Genomic DNA, 10,640 nt, shown 5'->3' on the forward strand with positions numbered 1-10,640 from the left:
GCGAGATGCCAAACTCGGGACTTGTCGATGTATTAGTGCACCCCACAGGTGCTCCAAAGTTGGAAATACACTGGCCGGTAAGCCAGTAAAAAGCCCACGTGGTGCCCGAGTTAGGCATGCATCTCAGCAGCATGATTGCCCCAAGCAACACTCGCGCAGCCTTCCTTGCTCGAGTGATCCATAGGAGAAATTACAAGATGTAGCGTTCATCGCTTCCATTATCTCAACGTTGCCAATCTGCTTCCATACTCTTCTGTACTTGTACCTTAGGTGTGCTCCCTGGCCGCCACTCAGTTTAGCAAGGCGACGGACACGGTCTGCAACTCAGCGTCTTTCAATGCTTCCGCGTCACGCCCACGTCATTCCAGGCGTTGCGTACAATGTTAGCAGCCTCCTCGCCAAACAGCTCCTCAGCAACCTCGGTGGTCACATCAGCAAACTGAACGAATGTGCATCGTGCCGGCACGCGACCACTGGTCATAGTCTTCCACCAGATCTGGCCCGCCTTCTCCCACGAGTAGCCGCCGAAGGCCACGGAAGCGAGGTAGAATGCCCGGTTAGGAATGCCGCTGTAGAGATGCACGCCGCCGTTGTCCTCGGTTGTGGGCGTGTACTCGACCATACTAGCCGGCTGCGGATCTTTGCCCTGTCTTGATGTCAGTGGTCTTCTTGTTCATGTTCCTAATCTTTTTCTTCTTCTCCTCCTTTTTTCTTCCTCTTCATCTTCCTCCTCTTCTTCCTCTTCCTTCTCTTGTTCTTCTTCCTCTATTTCTCTGCCTTCTTTCTCTGTAAGACAGGCGAGGGAGAGGGGGGTACTTACAAACCGCGGATCGTTGTAAGCGGTGCCTGGAGCCTTCATGCTTCGGAGAGCCACGCCCTTGACGTCTGGCAGCAGACAACCTTCGCCGATCAGCCAGTCCGCCTCGTCGGCCGTCTCATTCTCGAACATCTGCTTGATCATGATGCCAAAGACATCCGAAATGTGCTCATTGAGGGCACCAGACTGTCCCTGGTACACCAGCGGGCTCGTGTGCTCCGTGACAGCGTGCTGGCCTGGTTAGCATTGATCTGTCAGGTTCATGGCAGTGCCTGGTGTCTGTTAGTAGGAACTTACAGTCAGTTCATGTCCAATGACGTCTAAGCAACTCGCAAATCGGTATAGGAACCTATTTCGCTAGTAAGTAGACAGACCTAAAGAGCAAAGAGGGAGGGGGTGAAGGAGAGCATGAACAAGAAGAACAGAGGACTAAAAGGAATAAAAATACGAGGAACAGGAAAATAAAGATGAAGAAGAGGGAGAAGAGATCGAAGAAGACGAAGATAATGAGGACGATGGAGAAGACTAGGAGAATAAAGAGGATGAAGGGGATCAAGAAAACAAAAGAGGATGAAGAGGATGAAGAGGATGAAGAGGATGAAGAGGATGAAGAGGATGAAGAGGATGAAGAGGATGAAGAGGATGAAGTGGATGAAGAGGAAGCAGGAAAATAATAGGATGAAGTTGGAGCATAGGAAGATGGGAATCAAGAAGACGACGTTGAAGAACAAAAAACCCTAGACTTAGATGTCGATGAAGGGCTTTGGCTTACTTGTCTCCATCTCCGAATACCATCTGCATCCGGGTCGGGTCCCAGAAGGCGTTTTCGTACTTCTTTCCGAAATGCACCGTGCTGATGACATGCATGTTTTTATTGTCGATGCTCTTCCAGTTGAATTGCTTGAGGTAGAACTCGAGGACCCTGCCAACGTTGTCATAGGCGTCGTTGGCCGTTTGGTCCTTGATAACCTTCTGCCCTTCGACACGGACGACTTTGCCAGGGAGGTCTTCTTCGTCAGGGTCATTCTTGGCGTCGTAGATGGCTCGGTAAAAGCCCGTGGAGGGCATTGGCTTAGCCCTTGCGGCGGAGGGTCCGGCGGAGTGTGCTCCCTCGCCGGTCTCTTCCGGGGCAACGGCTGCTTGGTACTGAGATATTACGCGTTGGGAGTGCTCGATCTCCGCTCTGGCACGCTGCCTGGTCTCCTCATCCACCTCCTCAGATTCGGCAATGTGGCGCAGGAGGACTTCAGGCACGATGGACTGCTGTCTGGAAGCCTCAGGGGCAGCATGCTCACGGGCTGCTCGAGGCTGGCTCAGCGCGTCAAACCGGTTGCATCGTTTGGCCACAAACTGGTCGCGGTGGTTCAATGAGCGGAGGGCGCACTCTCGGTCATTCTCTTCTATCTCCTGGCTCTCAACGATACTCCTAAGAAGGTACGGAGGGACGATGGAGCAAATTTGAGACGACATTTCACCCTTCGTTTCAGCCAAGTTTGTTAGTGAAAGAAACAAGACAGGAATTGAAGAAAGGTAGACCAGGCTGAGAAATAACGAGAATGAAAAGGAGATAACGTTAATGGAGTGGGAAAATAGAAAAGAGATAATACTTGACAGGGACAAACAACAAGAAAGAAAAAGTACCAACACAACTAAGGCAGTACTTCTTACTTACCCTTTCCAGACGTTTGTCAATCCGTCAAACGAATCTAAAGTAGGTTGGATTGTGTACGTTACTTGTTTTCTTCCCTTGCTGAAGTTTGTAGCTGATGATGAAACGAAATGCAGGAATTTTGGTGGTTGCTTGTCCGTTAAGTACTGTACTGATTTACTGCCTCCCATGCCGAGTCTGCTTCGTGAGAGGCGTGTATAATCACTATACTAAGCTTGTGGGCATCGCTGGCAAAATTCAGCTCCGTTCCCTGGCAGGATGCTGTTCCACTGGTGTTTGTGGTGGCATGATTGCTCACGATGATTGGGTAAGTCAGAGACAGTTGACATCACATGTGCCGGGCTTGCAGGTCAGGTCCACGAGCTGCCTTGTTGTTGCATCTTAAAGTTGGGCAGTAAGGTTCCAGATTGCCAGGCAATCCATGCTCCGCCTCATGGGATCCTATGAAACTCTTTGATTCCCAATCTCCTGCATGATGCCTGCATGCAAGATTCCCACTATTCCAGCCGGGCACTCAGCCGCGGTCTGCTGCCGAGACCCAGCGTACGCCCTATCAGAGCTCTGCAAATGTTTGTCGATCCTCAATGCCGTTGCCCATCCTTGACGCCCTCCATCGGGAATCTTGGAAAGGTCACTCAGTGTTGAGTTTCTGCCTACTCTGGCGCTCGACGCGTCTCCTCGATGTTGTCTCGTACAAATGTCAGGATTCCTCGATGAACATGTCAACTATATATCGGATAGCCCAAGCCACCTGAACTTTTATATGCAAGCAGTCACACTTGGGCGGGAAGATTGAAACGTGCAAGTCGATGCGCGTAAGGCACATGTAAGGCACTTTAGTGTGCTACACTCGCGGCAAATCTGACGGTGGAATCAATTGGTAGTAGGCCAAACAGTTGGCTTGTTGGTGCCTCTTATACCAAGAAGTCCATACTTAAGTGGGATTCTTGACATCAAGTCTTGTCGGCATGGCAGGGTTCAAGTGGCGCAGCCAACCAACGACGCGAGGGTGAGACAAAAATATCGCACACTTCTCTGTTTATTGTATGCCGGCGGTGGCACGTTTCTTGCCTTGATTAGAGATGCCGGTGGTCGATGGACGTTGAGACGGCCTCGGCCGGTCTGATGCACATGCTTTATGATTGCCGCCGTCCACACTTGCCTACCTTAAACCACTCAAATAAGGTTCAAGAAATCCAGGGCGGCACAGCGGTTTTGCATAAGATGTTTATCGGAGGAATTGTCTCTGTTTCAGATGAGATGGGTTACATTCGACGGAGGCTTGGACGCCTCGTCTCCCCTAGCTCGACCAACGCAACTGAGGGTGAGGCCCGTGAAGTGCGTTTAAAGGGGGCCACCAAGCTCCAAGGCAAATCCTTCAATGGCTAGGACACCCGATCCTTCAGACCAGTTATGGTTCAACGGGCCAACACTCTCAGGAGCTGGGCAAGGGCAAAGCTCACCTCTACCGACCGAGGTTAAATCTTTCGACACTGTATCCAGGCGCCTCTGGTTAGAAAGCGATATGAGAACCTCAAACACAGCCACGACAGTCCTCTGTTTGAGTCGTTGGCCGCGCTTCTCGCCGTTCTCTGCCGGGTGCCCTGGGTTGTCCTTATTGGATATGCTCGTGAGGTCCCAAGATTGGCCATGGTGACGCCTTTCAAGCTATCCAGATATCATATCATGGCCGGTCGTCTCACGGGAACCTGCCAGGCAATAAAAATAACCGGCCTGGCTCAGTGGTGCTTTGGGCCGGCTGTTCGGCGTTGAGCCCATCTCAGGATAGGATCTCAAATTCTATAAGAGGGCTGGCTGTTTGACCATCACAACGCCTTTCAGTTATTCATCACTCAGTTTCATTTCTTTCCGCTTCTACGTTCCAATACCCAGCAGTAATTCGACGTCTAGCGCTGGCTGCTAGTCTCTCCCTCCTCAATCAACGTTCTGTTTCTTCGCCATCAATTCAAGTCGGTAATGGCCCAACCCACATCTTATTGTACGCTACGGGCCTCTGATTGGACACTAACAGTCCTCTTAAACAGTTGCAGTCTCAACTTTAAACCCAAACCCAAATTCCAAAGCAAGCGAGCGGCTGCCAAAGACTCCGCAGCCAACCATGTGCACATATATCGTCAGGTCTTGGTCGTGCGGCTGCCAACAGACTGCATGCCTTCCTACCAGGGATCGCTCTGGCAGGGTCACATGCGATCGCGGGTGCACCATGACACAGAGAAACACCACGGTCGAACATTATGACTGGCCGTGCGAGGACCCGAACTGCCCACGCAGGCGGAGACGCCACGGAGGCCGCCGTTAAGCGCGGCCAGTTGAGATTGATGGTTCATGAGCGCTATGAGTTGAGGATTGGGTTTGCGGTTAGGAGCTTACTGAGTGCCCTGGAGGCATTTATCACTGAGTTCGGGGAAAAAGGTGCCGGTACTCCTTTTTAGGATTTGTATGTTTGGTGAAAAGCCTCAGCAGCAGGTCTGCAGAAATACAAGTCCCAATGTCTGAAACCATACTGAAGACAAGACGCTGCAAAACCTAAGAGCGCGATGCCAGCAACAGACAGGTCCTTAGTCAACCGCCTCAGCCACCTCCTCCCCCTCGGGCTGCTGCATCATAGACCTCCGCAGATTCGCCTCTTCCACTTCATGCCGGTAATTCAGCGTCTGCCGCAGCTCGCCCTCAACCTGCTCAACCCCAAACACCACCTTGTTCTCCGCCAGCTTGGCTCTGACAATCAGGTAGACAGGGTTGAGGCCATCATGGGCAATCTCGTGACTTAAAGTAAAGCAGACGGACTCGGCAGGGCCATCCTGATAACTTTTGAGCCAATGAATGAAGGGATCTGGTAATGACTTGGTCGACCCGAAGAGCGTCATGCTCAGCTTTTCGGCGATCACTCGGGCCACCGACTCCGTCTCGCGTGCGAGATGATGGACCTTTTTCCCGCTCAGGTCGACGATTGGGTCAAAATGCGCCAGGAGATCAAGGGGAATTTGAACTTTGACCCGGGTAGGTTTCACGAGGTCGAGGGATGGCATGGGCTCAAATGTGACGGACATGTTGGCAACGTGCTTTCTCTGTTAAACATCACGGGTTTAGGGAATTAGTTAGTGGCTGAGAAAGAGAGGGAGGTTGGGGGAACTGACATCCGAAAACTGAAGCTAATTGCGGAGAGGGACCGTGATCTGGTTCTTTGGACAGGGTACCTGACAGCTTCACGGGAATTCGTTATTTATATAGTCGGAACCTGTTACGGTTGACTTCTGCACTTACGCCCTTCGGGGATGGGATACGCGCCCTGCATCATGACTGACGCGCCCCCTCTGTGCATCAAAGCCATTCGCTACAGTACCTAACCAATCAGGGGAGGGATAGGCAGCCAACAAGACCATCCTTCAATCTCAGCATAGCAATCCTTCCAACACCAGTGCATGGCATGGCGACCGCCTTGCCGCTTGCGAATGTTCATCGTCAGGGCGGCACACCCTGTCTCAATAGTTCGACATGGGCTGTAAACCCAGGGCTTCCGCCAAGTCCAACAAACCACACCATAATCTCACAGCCAGCACTACCAGACATCCTTTTCAAGCAACGCCACCAGCTAACTCAGCGTTTAGACCTGAAGTAGCTGCCATGGCGATACATCATGCATGGCTTTCGAGCCCGAACCTTTGGCCACCAAGCCTAGGATGCGGTTTTCCGACCCTCCAGCGCGCCAAGGCCGGATAGTGGGGCGTCTTGTCCCGACCCCGGGTCAGCCGGCTCGGCCCCATTCACTTCGGAGCTCAAAGGGACAGACGCCGGGGGGGTAAGTGGGTTGGGACAGATCGGTCCGGCACCATAAGGATGGGGCGAGATGGAGACAGTTGCGAGCTGGAGCGTTTGGATAAAGCTGGCGAGACTACCTGAAGATAGACAAACACGACTCACGTAACACAATATAAATATAGAGTAGGTCTAAGTTATCCAGACTGTAGGAGCATTGGGGTTCCGAAGAAAGCTCGTATCCACCCGGTACGGGAGTCAAAGGTGACACAGTCTTAGAGAGATGACATGTAACTCGCCGAATAGAAACATAGAACGGGTTAATTAACGGCAGAGTGTGCTGCACCTTTTATTAGCCGCGAATTATATGCTTATTGCTGCCCGATTGAATATCCTTCTCGCGAATAGTGGCTATTCTGGGCCGCAGGTTGCACGATTAACCCGAGATGAGGTTTTGTCGTCCCGGTCACCAGTTTGGCGTGTAACATTTCTGGGGACCACTCAGCTGGTACCGACGTCCCTGAGTATTTAATACCGGCCTTCACCCTCAATATCACGGATGCAACATACCAAGCAACATCCCCAACCTGCAAAATGTACTTGTACAGCATCATCGTCTCCCTACTTGGGCTCACCCACCTGGCAGACGCTGCCAGACGGCCCAAGCCCTGGGAAATCACCCGCCTGACCACTTTCTCTCCCACGGGCCGGCCCGGCGACTCCCCATGGAGCGTCATCAACATCACCATCTCGGACCCCAACGATTCCACCGTCAGTCCAACCATCTGCGTCGGCAAATGGACGTGGGAGGAACTCCCTTACGGCAAAGTCAATGCTTGTTCCGAGGTTCCGGGGGGGCAGTGGGCCTTTTCCATGCTGGAGTCGGATTCGGAGAATCCCTCGCCCACAGTCAACTTCAGACTGCGGTTTGAGCTGCGGAAGACGGATCGACGGTACATGGGCACGGCGAAGTTCGATTGGGATAACCTTAGTGGATTGTGCTCGGCAAGTGGGTTCTGTTCGTTCGGGCTGAAGGAAGAGAAGACTCCGTTTCCTGTGAGCTGGTACCGGGTGCACAACTGAAGTACTGGGACGTACGGGTCAGGACTGGATGAGAAGGCGCAGTGGCATGTTGTGTGGCTCGAAGGGAAGGGAACAGCGTGGGGATGTAAGTCAGTGAACTATAGTAGGGCTATAGGACCTGACCTCATCCGATCCTGAATCCATCGAGGAGTTGCTTAGGCCTCAACAAGAATGAGATGGCCCATAACAAGGTTTGAGCTGGATATAACTAACAATGGCTGAGAAGAAGTAACTCAAAGATCCAAGCGCAAGGTAGCTCCTATTCTCGCAGCTTAATTGTTGTTACATACTCTATGCGCAGATAATGCCTTCGTCTGGGCTTGTCTGGCAGCTAGTCATGGCATTGAGCATCGGGTCTTTTTCTGGCCTCAGCCTTGGCTACGACTGAGTTGAGGCTAATCTGCATCCTCTGGATTAGTGCCAAACCAGGACAGTCCCAGCGCCAGTACCTAAGTCACGCCAACCACGTCGTCTAATGGTAATTTATGACCCTATACCATCAATATCAATGCCGGCAAATGAAATCGACATCGTTGCATCTGCCGGCATGCGCCACTGAAACCACAGGGGACGAGTGTAACGCGAGATTCAACTTTATAGACGATACTCCTGGCTGGAGCCGCTCAAGTGTTTGGCCGTCCTGCCCGGTGTCCTTGAACAACATTGTTGGAGCTATGATCCAGCAAGCTGCCATGACGGCCCCTATTATCGCGGCGTTCTTATGGCTGGCCACGGTGAAAGCGGCAGATCGGCCGAGGAGCCTGCTCGACCAGAATGCTGCTGCGCTTTCACCACTACGGGCAGAGGTCCGTGATGCCATTCCGACCCATGTCATTCCGATGCGAGAACACAAGCTGGCTCCTTCTACTACCAACCTAGCCTTACAGCGCCGAGCCAACTTTCCTGCCCGCTTGAAGAACATCTATGATGTTTACTACAGCATCGACCTTGTCGTCGGCAACCAAACTATCCCAGTCAGCGTCGACACGGGCTCTAGCGACACCTGGATGGTGCAGGAGCCATATGAGTGCGTCTCCTTCTGGTGGGACGAGGCTGGTGTAAGTCTAAGCATGCTTTCCGTCACGGGCTGCCGATCGGATTGCTGAAATTACCCTTTTGCACAAAAAGAAAGAAACCTGCGGCCTCGGATCTGGGTTTAAGGGGAATCTATCGGGAGGCATCATCCCCAACCTCCCACCCTTTGTCCGTTCCTACGTCGACGGTACGTTTGTCAGTGGCGTGTACGGGCGGGAGGACGTCAGCATTGGCGGAATTACGGCGCACAGCCAGCGGCTTGCGCTCGTCAACTACACCTACTGGCACGGCGATGGCCAAACCTCGGGTCTTTTGGGTTTGGCATACCCATACTTGACCAGCCTGGACGGACCCGATCAGAACCAGCCTCCGTATGATCCGGTGTTCACGACCATGTGGAAGAGCGGCGCCATTGATCCCGTCTTCAGCATCGCCCTGTCGAGGCATGAGGATCAGGGCAACAACAACAACACTGGTGCGGATCCCGGCACGTCTTCTAAGCAAGAGTCCTATCTCGCTCTGGGAGGATTGCCGCCGGTGGACGTGGACGAGACGACGTGGGCGAGGACAGAGATACACGGCATGAGGGCTATCCCGCAGTGGGGCTTTGAGACGGACGAACGGGGGATGTACATTGTCAAGCCGGACGCGTTCGTTCTGCAAAGGGGCGGAAATGGAACGGATGCCGGGGAGGAATTGGTCAGGAACACCACACAGGTCCCAGTCTTGGTCGACGTTGGGGCAACGCTGAGTTACCTACCCAAGGGTGAGTGTCTACCTTATTATCGCCTAATTCTGTGGCCGCCGAATGGGGATTAATACTGACACAATGGTTAGGCCTGGTCAACCAAATCTACGCCGCCTTTGATCCGCCGGCCAAGTACATAAGCACAGGCGGGCTCTTCTACGCCCGCTGCAACGCCACAGTACCGAGATTTGGCGTCCAGTTTGGGAATTCCACCTTCTATATAACCTCGGAGGACTTGCTGCGGCAAACGGCGCGTGATCCGACAGGCGAGTGGTGCCGCATTGGAGTGACAGACACGGACACGCCGCCGCACGTGCTGGGGGTCAGTTTCTTGACCAATGTCGTGGCTGTGTTTGACGTTGGGAAGTCGGAAATGAGGTTTGCGGCAAGAAAGAGGTATTAGGGGCAGTGGTGCTACATGCTCAAGTTCCGCCAGGGGTCGCCACGCTCGGGGTTGCGAAGAATATTAGCATGCGGATTCCAGGGATATGAAGCGAATGTTGGCCAACACATAATCGTTGAGAACGCTAGCTAGGAAGCCCACAACTTTGTTGCGTCGATGTCAGATCCGAGCATGCCATCAGTGATGGTTATGTCAATGATGCTGGGTGCCACGGAGAACAACCAGGCCAGGCTTGTAACGGGCTGAGCCCGTAAAGGCCTCGGCAAACTCTCGGCCAAGACTCGAGATTCGGTGGACTTCTATCTTATTCGATATCGGCGCACAGGCCAAGGATGTGGAATATAAGACGGCAGATATCTTGCATAGTCTTTCACTCTTTTTCTTCTTCTCTCTCCATTCGACACAAACTCGTAGAGTCGTCACCAGCTAGTTGCAATATACTCCTGGGACCGTTACAAGGCTTTCTACCCCTAATCATCTAAGGTGCCAAATTTGCCCAAGCGTCCGTCTTTGTTGAAGTGCTTGAAGACACTTAGTGGCCACCGCGAGCAACAAGGTAAGGCGCCTTAGCTATAGCAACCCAAAATGATCAACTCAAAGCCACCTCTACCTAGTCTCCAAATGGGGTGACTGAAACCTCCCCGACTATTTCGCCTCCAGTTTCCCTCCAATGACAAACCGTCACTCGTCTCTCGCAGGGGACTGGAGGAACAACTTAGCTCTAGGTCTATACCTTCTTTAATAACGTCTCAGTCTAGTCAAAGACTTAGTTACATCTAAGACCTACGCTCACAACCGGCGATAAAAAAGCCGGCGAAGACATAAGTAGTGCGGCTTATCATCGAAAGCTAGGCCGGCATAGTTGATATATATGGCAAAGAACGACCCGAAGCCGATTCTTGCACTACTTGCGTAAAGTCTTCAAAACCGGCGCCTTTCGAAAGCTCTGAGAAAACCTTATCTAACTACGCCGACTGCACGCCCGCGCACTTTGCTGCGTGGCCGCGGTGGGTGTGGAAAGTAGGGCGATTCGAGTTGCCCAGGCGACCACGCCCTAGTGCCCCTGAGCCCCTGAACCCCTGAGCCCTCGAGCCCTTGCATGGGACAG

The 10,640-nt window shown here is 52.7% G+C and overlaps 4 protein-coding genes across 4 annotated transcripts; 2 read left to right on the plus strand and 2 right to left on the minus strand.

The window, feature by feature from the left end:
* Positions 1-97: 97 nt before the first annotated feature.
* On the minus strand, positions 98-2,661 carry N657DRAFT_650167 (zincin). The gene is made up of 5 exons (XM_062793885.1): positions 2,490-2,661; positions 1,590-2,293; positions 1,115-1,166; positions 821-1,048; positions 98-646 (listed from the first exon to the last, which is right to left on the minus strand). Exons 2-5 carry the CDS (start codon positions 2,285-2,287, stop codon positions 335-337), a joined length of 1,290 nt encoding a protein of 429 aa, XP_062643284.1. The 5' UTR covers positions 2,288-2,293; positions 2,490-2,661; the 3' UTR covers positions 98-334.
* Positions 2,662-5,022: 2,361 nt separating this feature from the next.
* On the minus strand, positions 5,023-5,759 carry N657DRAFT_674900 (uncharacterized protein). Its single transcript, XM_062795786.1, has 2 exons — positions 5,645-5,759; positions 5,023-5,575 (listed from the first exon to the last, which is right to left on the minus strand). The coding sequence occupies exon 2, from the start codon at positions 5,555-5,557 to the stop codon at positions 5,066-5,068; it is 492 nt and encodes a 163-aa protein (XP_062643285.1). The 5' UTR covers positions 5,558-5,575; positions 5,645-5,759; the 3' UTR covers positions 5,023-5,065.
* Positions 5,760-6,840: 1,081 nt separating this feature from the next.
* N657DRAFT_650170 (uncharacterized protein) lies at positions 6,841-7,508 on the plus strand. Its single transcript, XM_062793886.1, has one exon. The coding sequence runs from the start codon at positions 6,858-6,860 to the stop codon at positions 7,344-7,346; it is 489 nt and encodes a 162-aa protein (XP_062643286.1). The 5' UTR covers positions 6,841-6,857; the 3' UTR covers positions 7,347-7,508.
* A 530-nt stretch (positions 7,509-8,038) lies between these two features.
* On the plus strand, positions 8,039-9,532 carry N657DRAFT_581677 (acid protease; the record flags this gene model as incomplete). The annotated part of the gene is made up of 3 exons (XM_062789557.1): positions 8,039-8,404; positions 8,475-9,147; positions 9,219-9,532. 3 exons carry the CDS (start codon positions 8,039-8,041, stop codon positions 9,530-9,532), a joined length of 1,353 nt encoding a protein of 450 aa, XP_062643287.1.
* Positions 9,533-10,640: the final 1,108 nt, after the last annotated feature.

This window comes from Parathielavia appendiculata, assembly GCF_033297405.1.
Source record: "Parathielavia appendiculata strain CBS 731.68 unplaced genomic scaffold N657scaffold_26, whole genome shotgun sequence".
Classification (NCBI taxonomy): Eukaryota; Fungi; Ascomycota; class Sordariomycetes; order Sordariales; family Chaetomiaceae; genus Parathielavia; species Parathielavia appendiculata.